The following is a 25,947-nucleotide window of genomic DNA, read 5'->3' as shown; positions in this document are numbered from 1 at the left end:
TGGTTTGGTTTTTCTCTATTTGGTTCGGCTTTTTTTGGTTATGTTAATAATTGAGTAACATAACCAAAGTAATAATATTGAATCCCTTAAATATACTTTCTAATATAAATCATAAGAAAAACTTACAACACAATACTTATAAGTATACCTATTATAGATGTTCAAGCATAAAATATAAATGTAATCATCGTGAAAGGCAATAACCAAAAAGGGACAAAAGTGGTTAACTCCAACTTAATTCTAAACATATATATATATAAAGAGAGAGAGAGAGATGATTTATTTCTTTCGGTTTTTATTTTTTTAAATCCGAAACCAAGCCAAGAAACCAAACAAAGTAATTTATTAATCCAAAACCAATCCGAAAAACCAAAAACCCAATCCAAATAAAAATTCGGTTTGATTTGGTTTGGTTATTCGGTTTAACCCGAATAGTGCACACCCCCAGCAGTAATGCAGTGATAAAATTTATTACTCCATCTGTCTCTAATTACTTGTCCACTTTTCCTTTTATAGTTGTCCCTAATTATTTGTCTATTTTGACAAATCAAGAAAGGAAAAATATTTTTTACCTATTATATCCTCAATTAAATGACTAATTACTTTGAAAAATGTAGAATTTTTCATCCACTTCATAATAAATAGGGGTAAAATGGTAAACTCACTATGTCATTAATTGTTTTCTTAATATGTGTGTCAATTCAAAAGTGGATAAGTAATTAGGGATAGATGGAGTATTCACAAAACAATTTAGTTACTATGCATTTATGATGCAATTTTGTTGAATTGTTGTGAATTTTTTTTCTCACCAATTGTTGTGAATTTTTTCTCACTTATGATCGATTGAATTATAAGGCATAGGATAGAGCACATTATGACCCATTTTTAAACAACTAGACATGACATTTTGTATGATTTAAAGAGTACATTTAGGATTCTAACTTCTTTTGTTCCGTGTTGGAAGCCCGCATTAGAGCTTTAGATTTCAACTTTCCTTTTAATATTATTAGTATTTACTCTTATGTAAATTACAACTTTATTAAACAGGTAAACCATTAATATTACTTCACCAAGTTATTATATTTACCTTTAAAATTATTAGTATTTACTCTTATGTAAATTACAACTTTATTAAACAGGTAAACCATTAATATTACTTCACCAAGTTATTATATTTACCTTTAAAATTATTAGTATTTACTCTTATGTAAATTACAACTTTATTAAACAGGTAAACCATTAATATTACTTCACCAAGTTATTATATTTACCTTTAAAATTATCTGATGGGGTAAAAGATGGTAAACTAACCGTACATAAAAATTTAAGAAAAATATGAATTCAAATTAAATGTTATAATCATAGTTTATTTTATTTGTAATTCGCAGCAAACATTCCATTTTTTTGCCATCTGATTTGGTATACAATTAGCCATTTTTCGGTATACAATTAGCGGTTTTATACATTTCGGTATAAAATGTATAAAATGCGTTTGTGTTTGTATAAAGCGAGAGAAAAATGTATATAACAAATACAAATACGTATATTTTCATCTTATACACTTATAATTATACAAATACAGATCTTATTATACAAATTACAATGTATAAAAAATTTATATAAAACTGAACAATTTGTATAAAATTGGATGTATCTAGCGAATTATACAAATCAAAAGCTCCATAACAAAACATAAAATTTCCTATGGAGCGTAATTATGCAAACTATAGCTATAACATACAAATATGATTTTTATGTTTGTTATATGTGAAATTTGCTTTTTTTTTAACTCATATATAAACAAGGTTTTCAATTTTGAGCAGACTAACAAAAAATAAGTAAGACTACATTTATACCAATTTATGTATTTATGTATATCATATACTCTCTCTCTCTCCTCTTTTTGTCTCTCCAAAAAATATATTATCTTTTCTTATTTAGAAAATAATTTTAATAATCCAGTTACCTTTTATGAAATTATTAACAGTGAACAAATATTATGATCCATTTTAAACTTTATTAAGTTTTAAAAATTATCTTCTAAATTACATACCTAATTAAACTTCATCACATAAATTGTGATTAAGAACTACTTTTTTCTTACTGAATATCATTTTTTTTCAGAACAATGAAATAATATTGACAAGACTGCACCACCTTGACCTGGAGGATAAAAGCAAATACTCTGACTAACCCTACTAATTATATTAGTGCATGCATCTCCATATATGATATAGTCAATATTCCAGAAACACCTAGCTAGGACCAACCTTTTAGCTTGATCATTTTGATTAAATTTCTCGCTCCCTATATTTCATATTACTTGACACATATTGATCTGAAATATTTTTTTAAAATTTTAATTAAATATGTATTTTACTGAACTAACATTCTTAATAATGCTTTGAAATTCTAACCTTATTAATACAACTCCCTTGTTATACTAAAAATAGACAAATAAAATAAAATATTTTTTTTTTATACAAGGCCAAAGTAAAATGACATTGAAAGGAGTACTTAATTCATAATTATGAAATGATAGTGGATTAAAAGTATTCCCTTAAACAATGATTAGGATCAGATCTAATATTCACTTAAACAATCATTAGGGGAATTAAATCAGCTATGAAAAGTAAGCTAGGAGGTTAAAAAAAAGAAGGTACTACCATCTTAAACACTATTTATAAGTGATTTCTTGTCCAATTGTATATGAATTATAAAGACCTTTCCATGTGATTTTCTTGTTTCAAGGAGACATAAAGGATTTTAGAGCCACATGTTGGAACAGTCACAGTTTATTTTATCCCTACTAATTACTACCTACATGCCAATCAGAGATTTGCAAATCTTTAGTTTGTTACAATATTCATCCAATGATAAGCCCCACTTAATTATAATCTCTTTCTAATTCCCTTGATTTGTCAATTTTTAATGCTCTTGAACAACTTAGTGTCCCATACAATTAGAGGACTCCAATTATATTTAAACATCACACTCCAATGCTCCATATATCATTCTTTTTATGTTGCTATATTATTAATAATGAAATAGAAAGATCCCCACACACTATTCACAAATTTGATGGTCTTCACTAATCTTGATTCACATCATGTAAGGACGTTCATGAGAGAAGCAATGTTCTCTATCAGTGATTTCTTTATTTTTAGAACTCAAATTCGAAGATGGTGATCTATTCAGTAATAGTAGCCAGTTAGCAAAGAAGCTTTTATTTAAGACTTGACACCTTGCTTGGCTTCTTTGCCTATCTTGTCCCTCAGTCTGATGGCAAATTTCCATTAAAAGTTCCATCAATTTTGCCAAAAGAACAAGACATGACTAATCAGAAAAGAGGTTATCCCCACCCTCCCAACCAAATTTAGTGTAGACTTCAGAATAAATTATTAGTATATAAATATGTTATAATATATATATATATCGATCTTTATGTCCCAATTGGCTAAAAAGTGGACATATCGAACCTGCTCGAATGAATTATGTCCCTCTTACTAAGCAAATTTATTAAATACAATTTTGATATAATACTGTTTATCAAAAAACATTGTGCTTCCATCTATGAATGATGTTCTGATTAAACTATTTCTCGTGCCTCAAATTATTTATCGTAAATACACTCCTTCAAAATATTAATTAGAAGAAATTTTTAATTACTTTACTTTTCATTAGTATTTGAATAAATTCCGTAATTAGCAAGTATTTCAAGAATAATTACTACTCCTATTAAAGTTAAATTAAAAATAAAAATTAATTTTATCTACTTCTGGGACGAGAGAGTAATTAATTGATTTGACACATATGCCCCCTCCCAACTCATCAATTTGTCTCCCAAATAGTCCCCACATTGACAAAATTAATAATCATGTGAAGTTAAATCACCTAATTAATTAAGGGTCGTTTAGTTATATGGATTAATCTTCATTTATATTGAAAATTCATTAGGTTCTATTTAGATATGCCAATTAAACATGAATGTCTTACAATATGTATTTAGACTCTAAAATGAGCGATACCAACTCAGTTTGGTAGTTTTATTATACTTTAAGGGCCCATTGAATGAAGAGATTTGGTCTTTCATTTATTTCAATTCATAAGTTAATTAAATTAAAATATATTACTTCACATAACATTCTTAGCGCATGTCCTGTCCAAAGTAAATTCTATTTACATTCTTCTAGTTTTACCATTATTCATTTTCGTTATTCCTTTTTTTTTTATCTTTTATTAAACTTCTTTTGAATCAAGAGTCTATATCGAAAGCAGTCTCTTTATCCAAGGTCTCCTTATATCTTATCCTCCACAAACCGTAATTATGAAATATGTTGTTATTAGTTTTACTGTTAATACAAAAGTTATTTGATTATGATAAGTACTTCTAATAATGAATTTTTGAAACGTCTGTACTTGAACTCACAATGCATCAACACCTAGCATTTATATAGTTTTAATTTTTTTTATAAATGCTCACTCAATATTATCGTTTGGTCTCTCACATGAATCTCTTTAGACACAAACGAAAAGAAGAAAAATCCAAAAAAAAAAAGGCAAAAGCAAAATTAAGGAAACGATAATGATGAATAAGGTTGGCAAGTTTGAGGTTATGTGATCCTAAAATTATAAATTGTTCCAATCAGACAGTTTTTGGTTTGTCATCAATAATAATTAGTTAGCTTTTCACATTGTCATTTCCTGCCAAATATAATATTTTAATTACTTTAATAAATTTTCTATAATATATTTCTTCAATTCCTTGGCCAATATCGCTTGGTCAAATTTTTTTTAAAAAAACAAAATTAGTGGTCGTCTCCTTACAAAATGTCGGCAATTAACTTTCGTGGCTTTAATAAATTATGCTTAAATTTATAGTGCTTTGTCAATCTATATTACCACAAGTTTTCCCCCCTTTTTTCTTGCTTCGAAAGCAAAATCATTCACTTCATTTTGGGAAATATTTCCCCTTTTTTGGTGGGTGGGGTGCGGGTGGGGGGAGTTCAACAACATACTCAACGTAATAAAATCTGTGGAAGATAGAATATAAATAGATCTTATCAATCATTTTTGATAATTCTTTAACTTAAAAGAAAAAACAATTCAGAGCATGTATGAAAAATGGAATTTCAAAAGTAAAAAAATCACCACAGAATATTTTTTTAAAAAACACGACAAATCAACAGTAATTTAATACAACGAAAACTTGAAGCAAAATACTATGGGGACTGCTTTTATATCTATATATTTTAATAAATAACTTGAATCTTCCATTTAACTCCAAATATTTAATACAAAATTATGTTGTACTCTCAAGAACTTCCTACCGACCAGGGGAAGTGCTTATGATTGGTTAAGCACATACTTGGCTTTTATTATGCACAAAATCTATTCATTATTATTATTATTATTATATATTAGTTTTATGAGATTAACTTATATCCACAGACTGTGGACAAGAAAATTATGATTTGATTAATCTGAATCAGGGTTTAATTCTTGTACTAAAAAATCAAAATTAATTTATAAAACCAAAATGTTAGTTCCAAAGAATTACTTTTAAAATCAATGAGAAAATATTCGCATGTTCCAATAATTAAAAAATAATTTTGTTTGTCGAAACCAAATATACTCTATTACTTGGGAACTAATAATTTACATTAATAAAATAAATTGATTAGACAACACGTACGACTAATTAATGCACTCGATCTTGAGACTTTAAGGTAAGTCAAATCTACTTATATGGAAAGTTTTTGATAGGGAGCATTTTCTTTCGAATGGGATCTTACATAATGTGATTTTGAATAAGTCGAGCTTCCATACAAATATCATATTTAGAACCACTGTATAAGTCTTAGCCAATATTTGTATTTATATAATATTTAATCACATTTTATAAATTTTAATTAGATTGCTTTTTCATCTTCTTCGCTTCTTCATACTTCGGGATAAAATGTTGTCAAAGTTCAGCCGTTACATCGTAGGACCTACATAATAATGAATTTAATAATATAATATAATAAAATTTAAATCGTTTAAACGGATATATAACACAATACAATAGGTAACAACCATCCGAACAAAATATAAATTACAGACCAGAAGTAGCAGTCTAGCATTGATTAATAACAAGAAGTTACTACTTTCTGTTTTTCTTAATACACATAAAATAAATTAAATCGACACTTATTTTAGAACGATTGAAATAATAAATTCAATAATTGCTTAACTTTCCAGATGGATTCTGGAATTCTTTTCTTAATCGATTAGTTTAAAAATAGTACAATACTAATAACTATTAGCTTTCGACAAGGAAAAAGTAATGGCTATCATCATTTGAAAGTTAATCAATTGTTGGAACCTTTCAAACTCAATTAGTAGGCCCTTCTATTTATCCAGCACAATTGTATCATTTCAATTTGTTATTATAAAAATAAAAGTCGTAAAACTTTATAAACATATATTGTTTCATTTCAACCATAGCTTTTTTTCCTATAATATATACAATTGGAATATTAACTCTTGGATATTTAGCATGCCATGTCATCATTCAAAAAGTTACTTGTTGATATGTATACGTGTCGTTGTAACAACGCCAGGTTTTCAATCATTGAGTTTCAAGAATTGCCACGTCAACAATAAATAATAATTCTCCACGTAGTCAACAACTTTTTCATGCAATCGAGGCTTCTTGATCTTCAGTGCAACTCAACCTTTTATTTTCTTATGTTTTTTCATGTTCGTTATTCCTATTTAAGTTTAAATAATTTGAATATATATATATATTGCGGGACTTATTTATTCCATAACGATTTAGGTTAGTCCTATATATGATGATTTGATTACAGATGCGTATTCAAGATTTTGAGATGATGAGTGCACTATTATGAAAAAATGGATCTAAGATATAAATTTGATTGGTTTAACATTTAGGTTCTTATCATTAAAAATAACTAAAATTTAGAAATTATAAGTCCAAAATTATTTTTACCTATCCAAACCACTTATATTATTTAATAAGTAATGATAAATAAGGAATGAATAATTAAGGTAATGATTGAAATATCATTTTGTGTTATACAAAAGGGGATCGATTACTTGTGTATTTTGTTTGAGTATTTTTACATGTATTAATTTTTAGTATGATATAATTGAAAACTTTTCTGAAAAGTGAAAACTTTCTATTATATAAAATATATATACAAGTCAAAGTTAAAAAATTACAATTACAGATTTATTGTGTCACAAATATCAAAACCAAACTTAATAATATTTTCTCTATAACTTTTGAGTATATAATATTTTCATTTATAATTAGCGAATTAATAGTACACAAGTTTTCTTAGCAAAACCTCACATCACAATCTCTTTTATCTTTTTCCTTTATTTCACTTCATGTTATTGTTTTCTTTTCCAAAATTTATATATGGTCAAAAGGAAAAGGACAGTAATGTGAGGTTGTCATAATCTCATAGTAAGTCCAAAAGGGTGGCTAGACGTAAATACATAACATGTAATTTAATGAATGGTCATGTGTGGTACCTTGTCCATATATGACCAAGATCACATTCATCAGTGCTTACTTTTGTTTCCCTTTTATCTTTTTAACCTATTTTGCCTTTTAGAATTTCAAAAGTATAACAAATTAAGAAAGATTCGAAAATCATAGTAGTTTATTCGAATTTTTATTTTTGTTGGTTAAAGTTTGATTTCACGTATTATGATTTTTTGCTTCATAACTCCCTTTTCCTTAGGTACCACAATTTTTTCTTTTTCAAAAAAGGGATATTTTTCGATCGTTAAAGTTTAGATTAGATTGATAATAGATAGAAGGAAAAGTAATGTTGAAGTAACCAAACCATAACCTCTATTCCATAAGTCAGAGACATGCATGTGTCATAGAGCTATCATTCGTGGGACCATTAACTTAATTTTTAAAAATAATTTTTTTTTAATGTAAATTTAAATTAGTTGAATCTGAAAGTGCGAGCAAAAAAAGGAAAGAATTTTCAATATATTAATTAGTTTTAGTGAGATAACATAGCATCATTTTCCTATCAAAACATAGGAAAATTTGTTGTATAATTAAAAGTATGTGATATTTAATCCAACTGAAATCACGTAATTATCATATCTAATTTTGATTGTATGTGTTTTCAAAGTATAAGTTGCAGAAATATATATTATATATGAAGATCAACCATATATGTGGCCAACTCAACTTAATGTATGTATTTTCAAATTATATGAGAACGCCATCAATTGTAGGGAAGCCAACAATATTGTGAAAAGTATATAAGATGCATATGAAGTGTATGTTATTATATATATATGAGGGAATTAACACCTAAAATATATGTTATGTATTTATTGTAGTCTCTATTGAGAAAATGTTCGATGTTAAAGTTTTTAGACATACTATATATTTGCTACAAAGATACATAATACCAATAAAAATTTAAATTTTTAAAAATGCCGTTATAACAAGTAATAAGAAAATCGAAAACCTAATAGTAATTGTTTTTTTATAGCAACTGTGCTTCTTGCACGCGTGACATGACGGATCGTAAGATTGTGAGTATCTGCTTTTCCCAACTAAATAGTACTCATTCCGTTCACTTTTATTTGTCATATTGCGTTTTTTAAAAGTCAATTTAACTTAATTTCAAAGTTAAATTAAATTATATTAATTCGATTTTTTAAACAAAAAATTTAGATATTCAAAAACTATACGAAAAGTACTATACATTGCAATTTTTACATATCAATATGATGAAAATATATATCCTAAAATGTTAGTCAAAGTTTTTATAATTTGACTTTAAAAATGAAAAGCATGACTATTAATAGTGGACGAAGGGAGTAGTACTTACTAATTATTTATAGCCAAAACGTTCAGCAATTTCGTTTTTTTTTAAATCTTCAGAAGAAATTCGATTCTTTTGTCTCCAAAAACATGTTCGAGTAACCATTTCCAAAAATACTTTACCTAGAAATTTATCCTAAAATATATGGCGCGAAAAAAAGAAAACATATATTAGATAAAAGAGAAAATATATAAGTAAGTTTTAAAATAATAGTATATATTATATATTAAGCAATAGAGAAAATATGTATATAAAAGTAGGTTTTGATTTTTGAGGAAAATGGAGATTATTATTATTCGGTGTTCACTCGGTATCAAGTATTGCATTTAATCTAGAATAAATTTTAATTTTTGTGCAAGGCTTATTTTAGGGAGATACTTTCAAGTTTCAAGGATCCCCCCCCCCCCCCCCCATTACAAAGCCCCCCCCCCCCCCCCCCAATTTCTAGAGGCTTTAGACTTTAATTCAAGACATTTAGTTAAAGATGGAAGAATCTCAATTATTTCACTATAATTTACTCTCTTCGTTCCATTTTATGTGGCAATATTTGACCGGACACGGAGTTTAAGAAATAAATGAAGACTTTGAAATATTTACCAAATTGTCCTTTAAAAAAGTAGATTCACTTTTCTCTCTTCTCATAAATGTATTGGAGTATTGTTGTAAGATTAAGTGAGATCAACAAGGATAAAAGAGGAATTGTACCTTTAAATACTTATCATATTAGAAAATGTGACATTCTTTTTTGAACTGACAAAAAGAAAATGATGTCATATAAAATGGGACAAAGGGAGTATAACTTTTCTTTTCATTATCAAATATTCTCATTACATTCAATGACTGGAACCCTCAATTTATCGATGAATAGTAATGAATGCTCAACTACTCGACTAATACTCGAAAATAGAGATTGTTGTAGATTCGGAATTGTCGTGTATATGCACCTTAATACTATAATTTTGTGGGGTACCAAGTTTTGGTCGTTTCCTTTGGTTTTTGGCAATGAGCTCTCCATCCCTCTTTGTCACTTTTCATATATGTTGTCACTTTCCACTTGGACCTTTTTCTTTTGCTATTTGACTTTAAAATACTCATTTGTTCACTTTTACTTTTTTATAATAGTAAAAAATATATTTTTATTTATTAAAAGAAAAAAAAATATTTTTTAATATTTTATTTTTGATATTAATTATTTATTCATCAAATTATATTTTTTAAAATTTAAAATTATACACCAATTAATATAAATATTATGCTAAAATATTATATTAATCATTACTTTTTTTAAAACGTATCAAGTAGTACAAACTGAAGGGGCAGAAACATCTAGTAATTGTTGATGAATATAGAGTTTAAATTCTACACATTAATGATGTACTTAATAATTTACTTAATCAAGTTAACTAAAGAGTAACTAGCTATTTAAATAATTTTATTTGATAAATAGTGATTGGTAAACTAGCTTAAAAAAAAGTAATTGTATTGCAATTCACAAAGGTTACAGTATGATAGATATATTATATTATAGAATCTTCACTTTTTAATTGGAAATTTCAAATTCATGTTTTAAATAATAATAATAATAATAAAACTTAGCAGATAAAGGCTTTCCTTTAGTGGGCCTTACAAAGTGTGTAAACGGGATTAATTTGAGCCTCAAAATGAATAATAAAAAAAATGTTAAACATGTGTATATATATATTATTCATTAAATTAAAAAGTTTAACCTTTTGCCCCATATAATGCCCTCTCCATATACGAGACAATTACAATTAAAAAATTTACGTCTCTCTTTATCAAGATGCGGGTAAACCGGGGCTTACCTTTACTCAACACATTCCTCCGTCTGAAAATTACATTAGATATAAAGATCAAATTTTAATTTAATAAATATATATATAAGCATTGACAACTCTATATACAAGTTAAATATTTAATCTAATGGCTAAAATGTTGTAAAAATTCCTTAAGGCTGTAATTTCTATCTGTACTAGCCTCATAATTATATTTTTACCATAACTATTGACATCCCTTAATAATAATTTTGAGTTCGCTACTTACCAAATTAATTACATATATAATTGGCCGCTAACATAACATTAACGTGTAACATCCGCTCGCAGTAGATATCAAGAATTTAATTTAGAGCATTTTTCACATATAACAAACATAAAAATCATATTTATATGTTATAGCTATAGTTTGTATAATTGCGCTCCATAGCAAACATAATATTTGCTATGGAGCATCAGATTGTATAACTCGCTGGCAGGAGTTTTAGATTTGTATAATTTCATTGGCAGCCTCTCGTTTGTATAAATCGCTGACAGACTCTCAATTCAATTTTATGTGTTTGATATCTGCATAAAATTTGAATTTGTATACAATTAATCGAAATAAAATATTTGTATATCAAATAATTGCGCTCCATAACAAACTTTATGTTTGCTATGGAGCATCAGATTGTATAACTCGCTGGCAGGAGTTTTAGATTTGTATAATTTCATTGGCAGCCTCTCGTTTGTATAAATCGCTGACAGACTCTCAATTCAATTTTATGTGTTTGATATCTGCATAAAATTTGAATTTGTATACAATTAATCGAAATAAAATATTTGTATATCAAATCTCTCTCTCGCTTTATACAACACAAATTATACATTGTAATTTGTATAATCTGTGTTTGTATAAAGCGAGAAAGAGAGAAAGACAAAAAAGAATTGGGCAGGGTAAGATACGTATTTGTATAATTATAAGTGTATAGGACGAAAATATATGTATTCGTATTTATATATACAATTTTCTCTCGCTTTATACAAACACAAACTATGATTATAATATTTAATTTAAATTAATAATTTGCTATTTTATACCATTTTCTCAACAATGTAATTAAATTTCGGGCAGTCAGCTGAAGAGATTAGATAAAAACCCACGTTCCACTAAAAATATAAAAAATTGTAGGGAACATCAGGAAGAACAATAGTGGGGTCAATGTGTTCAAATTTTGTTACACTAGTATCGACTTTATTTTAATTTATTTGTCTGATTTCGATCTACCAAAATAAGGAAGATTCTTAAATTTTATAATTTTAAATTAAAAATAGACGGAATATATCAAAATATAACTTAATCTTTTAATATTAAGCATGTCATGAAATTAACAAATAAAAAGAAAAAAAATATTTTCTTTTAAACAGACTAAAATGAAAGTAAAACTAATAAATAAAAATGAAATATCGGTGGAGGGCAGTGCGATAAGGATTGAAGGATACAGTTTGACATGCATCTCATTATCAAGCAGGTGGGTCGGTTCTGACTTCAACAAAGACACGTAGGGGTCGATAGAGTTTGGGCCAATCTCAAATTTAAATCGAAATCTAAATATTTTGGATATTTAGTTTGTATTTTTTGAATTATAAAATGGATTTATGGATTTCAGATTGGATATCGAATTTTTGAATATTCGAAAAGTTGAAATTATTATGCCCTAATATTTGGTCCTACCTATATTATATACTAATACTAGTAAGTTAAATTTTCAAACATTCAATAGATTAGTATGTTATGGTCCTATCTATTTGTTAAAAAATGACAAAAATCTCACATTGATGGTCAATAAAATTGGGTGGTGGGATGACTTCCATTCTTATTAATTGTGGAAAGTTATACATTCTAAAAAACAACATATTAAGTGAATTGAAGTTGTTAATTGACACAACCATCAACGTGCACAAATACAAAACTTAAATATAATAGCGTTTTAAGTTGATCCGAAGTAAATTCATAATAATACTCTCATCGTTTCAATTTGCTTATTTCTCTTTTCTTTTTAATCTATTTAAAAAAATAAAATTCTCCCTGTTTCAATAACTCTTTATTTAATTATATGACGCATGTTTAACACACAAGATTAGAGAGCATTTTAATATATATTCTATATATCTTTAGCTTAAAATCATAATACTTTTTTTGTTTTTTATTTCTTAAATCACGTATCAAATTAAAACAGACAAACAAATCACAACAAAGGAATGTATCTAACACTATACATATTTTCACATTTATATATATAAAAATTAAGGATTCGACTTCAAAATATTAAATTCTACGAACACGTAAACTCATGATTAGATATGTCACTGAAGTGAATCGGAAAGAGGATTGGGCTAAACAACATGTATTAGTTTAAGCAATGAGTCACATGTTGAGTTAGTGAGTATGCAAATCATTTAATCCATTCTAAGGTAAGTAATAAGATGACCCAAATTTGTCAAACTACCATCAATTATATATAAATATATAATTTGGTTATTATCTAATAAAAAAAATATTATTATGATTATAAATAACATATTGAACAAAAAAAAAACTAACAAAAATTTTATGGATCAATTAGGATTGGAATTAGTCCAAATCCATCCAATTTTTAACCTTTAGATGGATTGATCAAAATGAATTGCGCGAATAAATATATGATTCATTAACCTGCTCAAATTTAAAAGAATTATATTTTCATAGACTGATTTTTTCACCGCGTTCAAAGAGATTTGGGCTAAAACCCTATGGGGAGAAGGCCCCACATCAAGCTTCTATAATTTGGCATTGTGTGTAGCAACTAAGCAAGCCCTGCATGGCATATTGGCATTGCTTATTTGCTATTATTTGCCTTGTCCCCTTTGCTTTCTGTTATATTTTTCTCTTAGTTTGGGACCCCAGGAAGGGGTGGGGAAGCATGGAGGCTGAAGATGACATTGATTTTTTAAATAATAATAATATGGAGGTATGTCTCTTAGCCATAACGCATCCCTTTCAAATTTATAGCTAATTAGGTCTAATATTTCCATCGTGTTATTTTACTAGAAAGTAAATAGTATCTACGAAATCATAAAGTTTAATTAAGACCAGTTTGATAAACAAAAGCTTATTTAAAATATAAATTTATAAATTTTATCCATGAATAGAGTACTTTTAACTCGCCTAATATAAAATTTGTACAAGCAAATATAGATGATGTTCGGCTTAAAGCTTACAAGTTGATCACACTAGCTTATACACACCTTTTGACTTATCTACACATATAGCAAACACCAAGTGCTTGTCCCCTTTTGCCATGTGAGGGTTTGGGAATTGTAGCTTATAATACACTTTAGATTTTATCCTGAATATCTTTTATAACCTTCCTAAAACATAACTTTTAATTATCTCGCTCATATTTCTGTCATTTGTTCTTTTCTATGTAAACACAGTTTTAAATTCATATTTTCATAAATAAGAACATTTTAATAGAAAAAGTTGTTGATCACACATAGTAGTGGCTTATTATCGGTTCAACACATTAATCTAAAATACTATTGCTTATTTATGAAATCAGTTTCAACGCTTTTTGATACTTATAGGTTGTGAAAAGTTATTAAAATTTGGTTTATTACTCTATATACCATACCAACTACTCTATTCCCAAATGTGACATGGGCTAATGTGAGTGGCCTGGTGCTAAGAATGTGAAGAACCTGAACCGTGGCTAATAGGACCACACATATATACTCAATTAATTATTATGGGCATTTATTTATCCTAAGGGAAACTATTCTGCAGAGACTTACCTCTTTCATATATTTATTACACTTTCTTTAAACTTACTACCTTTTCATATAGTACTATACAGTATAGAGTAAAAAAAAAAAATCATAAATGGGACCAACTCCATCTTTCTCCATTTGACTATCGTTATTTTTCAGGTAATTATAGTTCAGTGTCTTTAGATGATCTAGTTTAAATATGTAATATACAAATTTTGTACATATCAATGGGTTCAAAACATTTGCTAGCAGTAAGAACCTTAAAGGTTGAATCCGCGAGTAAATTGACATCAAATCACAAATTTGTATATAAGTGTAGATGAAGCAGACACAAAATTATTCAATTTGGCAACTAGTTTGAAAGCGCTAGCTGTTTGTTTTGTTTCTTTGTATAAATTGTCTGATGCCTATGTGAACATAACTCTTAATGACACATTGCGAGTATTTAGGGTTTTTGTTGTGCATTATTGACACAAAAGGGAACTGTAAACTTTAATTTAGAACGTGAGATATCCAACCAAAAAATTATACAAATTGCTCATCATTTTGCCGACTAGCTAACTAACTTGACAGAACCAACATGTAAATTTGTAATAATATGTATAAGAGGGCCATTGATAATTAATGGTGAATGTGGGTCATTATTTTGTTGGATTAAAGGGATACACTCAAAGAGATACATTGAAGAGCTTTGAACCAAACCCAAGTTTTTTGGAGTTATAGACTTTAGACATACCTGAGAAGGCCCTCAAACATCTATTTCAACTACAGCCTTATATGAAATACATCCTTATCCCAACTAGCCAGGACCATATACCCTACTACATCAGTGCCGGTCGTTTCCCAGCGTGAGATATTCTAGAATTAAGATAGGATTAATTTATATTGTCAACACCAAACATCGTATAAATTTTATCCCAGTTCCCATCAAACTTGGGATTATTTTATCCTAAGTTAGTCCAAGGACTATAATCTCAAAATAATTTAGTCCGTTAACCAAACGAAAAGGTTCCATAAGTAGGGTGGAAGAGAAGGGTTCTAACTTTACAAATGCATTTAAGTATCGCTGCAACTGTGTGCTCTTTTGGTTTCAGTTCTTGCAGAACTTACCCATTTCCTGCCTCAGTGTTTAACAAATCTGCTCACTTTCATTGCAAGATTGTACAACTTAAAGTATCTATGATCAGAAAAATAATTTATTGTAATCAGTTATCTTGGCAATTAACTCTCTGTGAGTTTGCTCACATTGATATGTAACGTAGCCAACGTAAAACTAGACAAATTTATGATTGAGTAGTCGTTTTGGCAATTGTGTGTAGCGTTCTCTCAACTTTTGGTCTTGCCTCGACCAAGAAAGATCAAGCTAGCTTAGAGAGAAAATGCATCATATTTAAAGAAAACAATGACGAGATATACAGGGCTTAAAACAAGAACAAATAACATTTAGTTTCTCAATTGGGAAAAAGGTCTCCAATACGTAGCAAAATATCTTTAAAATTTTCGACCCAGTAAAGTAGCAAGAGTTGGAATACAATCAACCCCAATAAAGGAGGCAGGATAAGGTAATAAAAATAAATATGTTTTACAATAAACATATAATATTAAAAAATAATAATTGGACAATCCTCTCTATTGTACAAGTGCGCAACCTGCCCTTATTGATGATAGCAACTAGAATCAAACCAATGCAATGGACAGACAAAGTCATTCCTCGAACTCAAACAAGATTTATTGTGAAGGAGACGTAAGGATGAGCCTCTGTGTCACCTCCAAAACCAGCCATTCCTCCTTCATCATCAGCTTTCCAGAAATTGCTGCAATTCAATTAAAAAACAATATAAATAGGGAACATGGTAATAGAAACATTTAATAAACGTCAGTCAAAGATTGAGCAGGAAAACATGTAAGGTCCAAGGACCACATAGATGTGGCCAATTGCAACTGAAGAAATGCATGTTCTTTTCTTACAATTACTCAGTCGACCATTATCACAACTTTCAGCCTAAAGTAAAGATGCATGTATCCGGGACCAGTAATGGTCAGCCTAAATGCATCCATGTTAGGTATGTTCTTATTTGGTGGAAACAACAACAAACCCAGTGTAATTCCACAAGTGGGGTCTAGAAACATGTAGAAAAATATCATGTGCTTTATAAACACCATTGACCATCATGCAATAGAATTTTAACCCGTTAAAAGCTTTACAACAGGTTCCTTGGGGGTGGAGTTCAGGGCAAACTATCACGTGCTTATAAAACCCAGTTCTTTTAAGGAGAGCAAATAAGGCATTATTCACTACAGGGAGAGAACCATGGAAATTAGGGAGTTACAATCATTCAAACCCAAGCACATAAAACTCTTGCACATATAGTGTTTTGGTGCATCTGGATCTAGGAGGGTGTCTATGTCAAATATGGTTAAGATTGGATTCTTTATCACGTACCTGTTTGAACTGTCGCAGAGTGACTCAAGAATGGAACGTACTTTCTTCTCACTTTTGATTGAGGGTGCCAAAACAACAGACTGAAAATTTATATCAGCCCTTAAGTAATAATTAGTGATAATGATCTAAATACAAGAAATAGAGTTGTTGAAAAACATAATATTGGAGGGTTCAAATGAATTACCAAAAATGATGGAGGCAACCCGTATCTCAAAATGCTCTCGGCAAAGATACGCACAGCACAGAAATGCATCCAGGAGCTAAAAACCTGTAGGATGATGGCAGGACTTTTTAGACAAGGATTTCAATCACCAATTAAGATACGGTTCAGTTCGAAAAGAAAAGAAATCAATCAGCACTAAGAAAAGAAAAGGATAACGAACCCAGATCGAGTTGGATTGTGAAATCTAAAAAGTAATTACGATTTACAGCAGTCGCAAGAACAGAAATCACAATAGGGTACTTAGACCATTAATTACTACTTTGATTTATTGTTTAAGCAGCAAATGTCAATTCAATGTCTTCCTGCTCTTTGCCAGTTGAATCCAAAACTGCTCCATGAATCGGAGGTACCTCAATACACTTACAGATTATGATTCCACATCCTTGGAATGGAAACATACCAAGTGCTTGTCTTTGAAATGATAGATTCATATGAAAGAAGTGTGTGCTAGAAAAAGCCTCTACTCGAGGCAAGCACTTAATATCTAAAGAGAACCAAATGAGAAGGCGCAAACCACATGACGATACTCTACTGTTGCTGAAGTTGGACAAACACATGATAAGTCACTAAGGGTAAGTGAAAGTCAAAGTGCTGCTAAGGACTGACCCACCACGAGTTAAATTTGCCCTCTGGCATAGCCAATTACCCTCATATTCCCTTACATGCTGATACTGTTTGTACTTTCTGGGAACAAACTCCGAACTTCACTACATAGAATTATCAATTATGTTATATGTACCCTTTATTGCCTAAGCCTAAATGTAACTTCGTGAATTGCTATGACATGGACATAACATAGATTAATAGATACTTATGATTTTCTAATGGACTCTTCGACATACACTAGTCTAAATTGAACATACCTGTTAGGTTTAATATCTGAATCTAATATCCTTACCAAAATCCATGTTGCAGAAATTTGGAACCTTCTCCAATCTCCCCCACCATTCTCCCTTGAAGCCTCCTTTGAACTAGCCATCTCTAAATGGTTCATCACTATCATCATCTAACAGCACCAATATATTGAAGAACAATGTGTACCTTTTTGTCAGAAAGTTCGTTTTTCCTACGAAACTGGCGACGACAGATAACCAGCAAACTGTGATGTTTTCAGGGAAAGTACGACTTGGGGGTTCTAGATCAATGGAGATTCAGGCTGTCATGCTGATTTGATTGGAAAACATGACTTGTTGACCCCGTCAAACAAATTTCATGACTGCACACCCCCTCATCGCTCTCACTGGTACTCCCTTTAGGTGTGTTCAAATGGCCAGTTCACTTTCCAATTAAACATTAGGTCCAGTTTCCAAAAGTTTTAATCCTTCCATTTTGAGTAATAAGAATCAAATATTGACTAAATATTGGACATGTGACTTGCTACTATTAGTCCTCCATAACCAAATTAGAGGGATGCCAAGATGTAGTAAACAAGATCATTAGGGTTCTTCGACGAAATAAATAATCTTGTCCACTCAACAATTTTACAATGTCAAATGAAATGTAAAGTAATATTATAGTTCCAATGAGTATCTCAGCTCATTAAATGCATCATCATGAGCTGAATACCTTGTTGAAGACCTTCATCGTTGGAAACAAGTGATTTTCGCGATACCTTTGACCATACCGAACAAATTAAGCCTGGCTAAGCTCATCTGTATCAAAAAGAGCCTAGCCAACCCGAGCTGAAATATGAGCAAGCTGAGCCAAGCATAAATCAGCTCAACTCAATATTGAGGCCTAAGAGTTAATTTCTTCTCCTTATGCCGGTGCTAACTGAACCCTCGATTATAAACTTACTCATTCAAACTCTAGTTAGAACTCATTTACATGCCCTACCTCAACCCTGGTGCGCCACATCAGTAAAGTTGGACTAGCCAATGGGTACACTTGGGAACATACCTATTGCTAAGTAATAAAAAAGTAAACATTTGGTAGCCAAACAACATCCTAGAATTTTGAGACTGAACAAACATTGTAAATGGGATGTAATTGCAAGAAGAGAATCATTTGCAATCACAAAGTTGGAAATTGATTTCTCCAGATCACCTCTGCCTTGTATATCAATTTATCATAGATGTTCTAGAATTAATAGAAGGAAGGAAATTTTAAAGATTAAAAAAGAGAGGGCGAGTGATTGAATGTGTACATGATCCTGGTTTTTGCCAATGGATTCACCAAGAAAGTCAGGAAGAACAGATTGAAGTATAAGAAACAGTACATGTGTGAAATAGATGTATTAAAAAAAAGAAGATACAATACATGTGGAAACAGTTGAGGAGAAAAATTAGCTGGATGTCAAACCAAAACTACATTCCCTCTATGAGATCGTGGCTTTATTTATTTGTATAGATTAACCAACTGCATACCCAGTTATCCGTTTTTCCGTAATATACGAAAATATAACTATGATTTTTATCACTTGCATTGGATTTTACTTTGCTAAATAAACTGAATAACCAAGATTTCGGATATTGTAACAGAAATTAAATCAAAAGCAAATTAGCTATATATCATTTTTTTTTTGATAAGGACATTGTTTATTTGTTATTGCTTTCTCGACATGCACTAGCTATATATCATTTTTAGCCAACTTGAACAGTTGGTAATTCCTGTTTTGACCAAACAATTGGACACCCTTAGGCCTTAACTGCCTTGTCTCACCCTCTCCCCCGTGAGAGGGTCTCCAACCTCATCCCTCTCTTTATACCACATACATGATCATTATTCTGGCAAAAAAAAATAATCAGAGTACAAACTTACGATAGGTTCTTACGATGAAATGCATCAGAGCTTCATACAGGCATTTCTGTCTTCCAAACTTTTTATATCCAACAACAACAACAACATACCCAGTGAACCACAACAGTCAACTTGGTTGTTTGGCAACAATTTCATAGGTAACATGCAACAATCCCCTTTCCTTCTCACTCTCTAGGATAAATTAATAATGCTGGAGGAATTAGGTGTGCTAGAATTCGCATATTGGCACAAAAAAAAAATCTAAGAGGAAATGATCTCTTATAATCAATTACAATATTTTTTTGAAATAATCAATTACAATATGAATAGAAGAAAACCATCCTACAAGGATTTCCTGTGTTTTATTTATCGGTCTCCTGCTTTATTACCAATCTCCTCCAAAAAAGGTAACATAACGACAAGAATATTTCCAATGGGCCATAGCCCATAAATATGGTTTCCAGTTTATTACTGATCTCCTCCGAAAAGGTCACATAACTAAACGAATATTTACAATGGGCCATAAAAGCGATCTCCCAAATTTTCAAACTTTTGTTGGGGGGGGAATCGGAGAGTAGGTTGCGGAATGAGATGGGAGGGGAAAGAGAAAAAGGATGGTGTAGGTGCAAAGGGTGAGGGCAGTAGATCGAGTGGGAGCAGTTGATTAGGGAGCCATCATGGGTCCCCATGGGAAGTGGGAATGGGGGAATATGTTGGAAGGGTAAGATGGCAGATGATTGTTTTGTTGTTTTCCCTTTTTCTCAATTTCTAGGAGAATAAACTACAAAAAAATCCTTAATTTTTTTTAGCAAGGTAAGGACACAACGATAACATCCCCTATGTGAAGTCTGGGGAGGGTAGAGTGTACGCAAACCTTACCCGCACCCTAACGGAGGTAGAGAGGCTATTATCAAATGGCCCTCGGCTCAAATAACACATAACAAAGCAATTTGAAGAAGAAAGTACAAAAATAGAGAAGGCATTGCAAATAATACAGAAAACATTTAACAACAGCAAACAAGGAACAATACAACAACAACATACCCCGTGAGACCCTTACCTTTGCGGGGTAGAGAGGTCATGACCCTCGGCTTAAAAGTTGCAACCCAAGCCAAATAATGATAGCAAAATAAGGCGATAACCGAAGCATAGAAACAACATGTAGTAGCGAAAATCTAAGGACAAAATACTGGTATGTGTTGGAATAGGAATAGGAACAAAAATAGTATATAGAATCCTACTTGGAAAATGATTAGTATATAGAATCCTACTTGGAAAATGACTAGCATATAGAATCCTACTTGGAAAAGAATTGTATTATAGTGGCTTTAATAGGGTCTCAGTGCAATTATGTAGATATACAATTCAATAATATTATTTCTCCTTTATTTCTCACACAGTTTCTATCCATATTTGGGCTCTCGGTCCACGCTCCAGTTGGGCGTGGGAGTGAAGGGGGTGTTTGAATGGGTTAATCCTACATTAATTGGGGAATAGACTAGTTGTCTGCTTATATGGTCTTGGACAATCCTCCTCTCATGAGCTAGCTTGCTTTTGGGGACTTCGGCAATCCTCCCCTGATGAGCTAATTTTTGGGGTTGAATTACATCCGGTTGTCATATCGTTACATGGTGAATAGAGCTTCTACTATCCTGATAGAGAATCAAAGAGCTTTTGTTGTCGGCAGGTGGCTATGACTCATATATGCCGCCTGTCTGGGCAATGATTATGACAAAAACTCGACTCTTCCCCTTCATAAGTCTCCTATTTCTCTCTCTAACACCACCCACACAAATGCTAATGGAACCAAGTTCCACGCTCTACACCTTCTCCTCTTTCTTTCACTCTTCCAACTGAACACCAATTCTTTCAGCGTTCTTGATATAGCCCCAAGAAGTACCAAGCCATTCAAACATATCCCACCATCACCTCATGGAAAGACAACAATGAAGAAGAAGATGATCAACATCCTCTTCTGCCTCCTAGCACATATAAACACCAACTGATGGACAACCTTCTGCTTTCTAAGATAAGGAAAATCACATGTTTTGTTGACCTTGTTTCCCCCTAATTAAGAGCCTGTCCTCTCTCCAAGCCATCATGCATTTCATTGTCAAGTACTGAAAAGCTTAATAGCTTCACTATTGGCAGATGAAGGCTATGAAAAGATCCATCAACATTTAATTAGAAAAGGAATGAAAAGATTAAGAAATAACTCCCAAACTTGATTGATACCAATTCACATTTGGTAAATCATTCCACCACAGCCTGCTCCATTCTACGTTTCAATATCTCTCCCTATTTTCTCTATTTATTCCTGTTTCCTTATTCTTGGTTGGTAAATATTTTAGGTCTCTACAATCATTGTTTTTTAAAGTTCTTACAACAGAGAAAGCAATTTTGAGTTCTTTTAGCCCTTGATAGGTTGAGGTCTCTTTACTCCTCTTTCTGGGATAAGTTGATAGGTTATGATCGTTATCCATTTATTCTTTCCGTGGTTCATTTCTAAATAATGAAAACAAAGATCTTTCTCAAAAATAGTGAAAAACAAAGATTGCAAAAGCTTTTTCCTAATCCCAGAACGTGCTCCCCGTGTTTCATATGCTGCTCATGTAAGATGAGACTTGGTCCCAGAGCAAAAATAAGGCTCCAGAACCACCACATGCATTGCTACTGGAGTGGTCTATTATATCTTCTTCAATAGTTCATTCCGGAAGTTCATGCAACGAATTCAGGAATATATTCTCTTGAATCTCATAATCATTTCACTTCCACCAAACTCTATCAGATCACAAATTCTAGAAGAGTGAACTCATTCCGTCCCTTTGAATTAATCAAAATTCAAGTTAGAATCTGATTGTAAAGTGATCTTGGTTGACCCATAGACTTCATCCAAGTAAGCCCAAACTAAGAAAGAGACTTCAAGTCCATAAATAAAGTAGTTTAGAAATAGTTTTTGCCTCATGAAAAATCGATTCACTTTTTCATTTCCTTCGAGACTGCACAGCATCTCAAATTTAAAGCCAGTACCCCAGGGAGAAGTCTATGAATCTCGAAAAATTAACAGTTAGCAAAAAATGTATTCAGAAATGCTTAAAAGTCCAATAGGTTCTTAAGAGGGAAGTACCTCCCCGTAACTGGTATAGCACCACTGCAACAGAGAGCTTCTGAATGTCTCTTGATCTTGCATCAGTTTTTCCAGCTCTTGTTTCCGACTTTCTTGAGTCTCTGGATTATGTTCAAAATCGCGAATCTGAATCAAATGTAGCATAAGACTCTCTTTAGATGAGGCCTTCCTCTACCAATAGTTCTTCCCACCATACAGTTTACATATTAAAAAAGCTATTTTCCCACCTGGTGGGTGTCCTGGAGAAGAGAGACTTGGAAAAGGTAAGGAAAACTACCTGGAAGCCTCTTTCACGCGCCTTAATCTTGAAATTGTCGGCATCACGGTTGAATAATGTTACAGTATAAAGAGCATATTCATTGTCCTCAAAGAGCATCTTAGAAGATCTGGGAACCTAAACAATTAGTTAAGTGAAAAAGGAGAACTTGTGGGATAGCACACTATAAAGAGTTCAGAAAGAAAGAAAAAAAAAACATTTCCAGATTCAAGAAATAAGTAAGAAATCCAGTGTGTCCTCGAAGGAGAATAAACTAATCCAAAATTCATTGCCAAAATCAGAATCACTATGCATAGGAGAGACACAATCCAAGTAAATAGAAGATATGTAAAGCTATAAACTGTATCCAACAAACTACTTACCACATAGGTGGTCAGGGTCTCATAACTGGATAACCAGTCTTTCTGTGAGTATTTAGAAACAACAGCAAGGAGAGTTGTCAGGTGTTCTGAGGTAACAACATCTGCTGGCTTTACCAAATTGGACAGATCACGGACAGCTAAGCTGGAACAAAAACACCAAGCACATCAGCTAGAATGCCAATTGCCAAGTAAATACTAATTCAAGAACAATTATAGCAACCGCGATCAGCAATTCCAAAGATTATTTAAGCCACCACCACCACCTCAGAATCTCAGAGGAAATTCCAATGATTAACCAATTAAAACAACAACTAACAAAGAATCAAACATTGAAGAGCAGTCTCCCTGATCCTTTGATAAGGATAAGTTCCAAGACCAGAGTACCAAACTTCAGAATTTTTGCGATCTTCTCCAAAAGATTTTGAAGTTTCTATGAGCAACATAAATCTAGCACTCTGTATGGAAGTTCTATTTTTAATTTCTCTCATCCATATGGAGATCCTATAATCCCTAAAATTTCATTTGTTAGTGATATATCTAATGCAAAACTATCTATCACCACATAATGTTTTAAAGCAAATCATCTATCACCACCACATGTAAATTCAAAATCAATTTAGATCACAGGAATATAATTGATTTAAGGTACATTTTGACAGTAGCTACTTCTTCTTCTTCTTATTTTGTGCACACAACTCTAACCGACCATATAATATGAGGGCCACTTTTCTTTTGATAACCGAGAAATCCCCAAGTGTCAGTGGCAAACGGTCCCTTGTGGATAATGAGTCCACCACTCTACTCTTTTCCACCTGAAGACCAGAATTTTGTCCGCGGCAGAGTTTAAACACATGATGTGCACTTAACCCACAGATCACAAGTTGAATTCTTACCACTAGACCAAAGCTCTGGGGTCATGAAGGCCACCTTTAATATCTGTCGACCTTTACCAAATACAACATGGATGTATTTTCCATGTTTCATCTTTACAGAAAAACATTCCATGTCGAATAGAAGGCTATTTTGACATAGCCCGTCTTAAGTTAGCTGCCTCTCTTCCTTTTTAAATTCCACAATTATGTCCATCTATGTTGCAAGTGTAATTGACAAACATTAGGCAGTAGGTAAAGCTTTTGTTGGTAAATCAATAATGACATAGCTGAATAGTCAAAACTGACAAATCACCATTAAGTGGAAGTCCATGTTTATACAATGGAATCCCATCTCTTACATACCTTCCTGTTTGCTTTCGGTTGATGGCATTAAGTTGACTGCGCACATTGCTATACTCAGAAACACGAACCTGTCATAGATAACCAACAAAATTGTAAGAGCGATCACACTATCTAATTATTGGCACATTTTACATGTCATTTTGCAGAAACCCTTTAATAATTTCAAACTATCAGAATAGAAAGTAGTATCATCTGTTGTCATATCATTAGGAAATGACATTGTTCGAGCAATATAGCCAATACTATTATTAGAAAACTCTTAGTAGTAAATCAACATACTTAACATTTAATCCAATGAAGTATCTCATAGAAAACTATAACAAAAGACTCAACCCCACCATTGTTGTACTTGATTGAGAAAATGATGTTACTTGATGGTCTTAAGGAGGACCAGTTAAGTTCTGGGGAAGCACACTCTAGGAATCAGTGGAACCAAAACCGTTAAGCTAATGATATTTATTGCATCTTCAAAGATACTTAATACACTTTACTGTTATGGAACTATAGCACCAATTTGGATGAAACAAAAGGGAAAAGTGTCACATAAATTTAAGCACTAGGGATGTTGGCCAACTAGGGTTAGTCCATCTAAATCATAGAGGCTAACAAAGAATAGAGAAATTGTCTTGGGTCCCGCTTGTTCTTAATGGAGATCTGAAACTGAATAATGTACATTTTAATCCATTTAGGGGTCGTTTGGTGTGATGGATAATGGGAGTTAATCCCAGGATAAATTTTAAGTACCCTTTATTTCGTTGTTTGGTTGCAAAGCTTGGGATAACTTATCCCAGGATTATGAATTAGTACCGGGATAAGTTATCCCTCACATTGGGTGGTATAGTAATCCCGGGATAACTTATCCCGGGTTAAAATAGGTAAATGACAAATATATCCCTTTAAATCCTTTTTATACATCATTTTGCACATCTATGTATATTTACATTATTTTTAATACCATGTATAATAATATTTACTACTCCTTATTTTTATGATAATTATACATATTTTTCTATTAAAAAATTACATTATGTAAATATAATTTTATTTATGAATTTATTTGACTAATTCTTATGTTTATTTTATTTT

The 25,947-nt window shown here is 31.2% G+C and overlaps 1 protein-coding gene across 1 annotated transcript in view; it reads right to left on the bottom strand.

The window, feature by feature from the left end:
• Positions 1-15,876: 15,876 nt before the first annotated feature.
• LOC102595740 (V-type proton ATPase subunit C) overlaps positions 15,877-25,947 on the bottom strand; it is a 15,677-nt gene continuing 5,606 nt past the window's right edge. The window contains exons 5-11 of the mRNA XM_006363911.2: positions 24,862-24,929; positions 23,627-23,768; positions 23,265-23,381; positions 22,988-23,113; positions 17,083-17,166; positions 16,899-16,978; positions 15,877-16,269 (exon numbers count right to left, since the gene is read on the bottom strand). Of these exons, the coding sequence (XP_006363973.1) occupies positions 16,173-16,269; positions 16,899-16,978; positions 17,083-17,166; positions 22,988-23,113; positions 23,265-23,381; positions 23,627-23,768; positions 24,862-24,929 (714 nt within the window). The 3' untranslated portion in view covers positions 15,877-16,172. The remainder of the gene's footprint in view (positions 16,270-16,898; positions 16,979-17,082; positions 17,167-22,987; positions 23,114-23,264; positions 23,382-23,626; positions 23,769-24,861; positions 24,930-25,947) is intronic.

Source organism: Solanum tuberosum, unplaced genomic scaffold (genome assembly GCF_000226075.1).
Source record: "Solanum tuberosum cultivar DM 1-3 516 R44 unplaced genomic scaffold, SolTub_3.0 scf00473, whole genome shotgun sequence".
Taxonomy (NCBI): Eukaryota; Viridiplantae; Streptophyta; class Magnoliopsida; order Solanales; family Solanaceae; genus Solanum; species Solanum tuberosum.
Note: the sequence above shows the minus strand (reverse complement) of the source record. Positions and strands in the feature narration are given on the sequence as shown.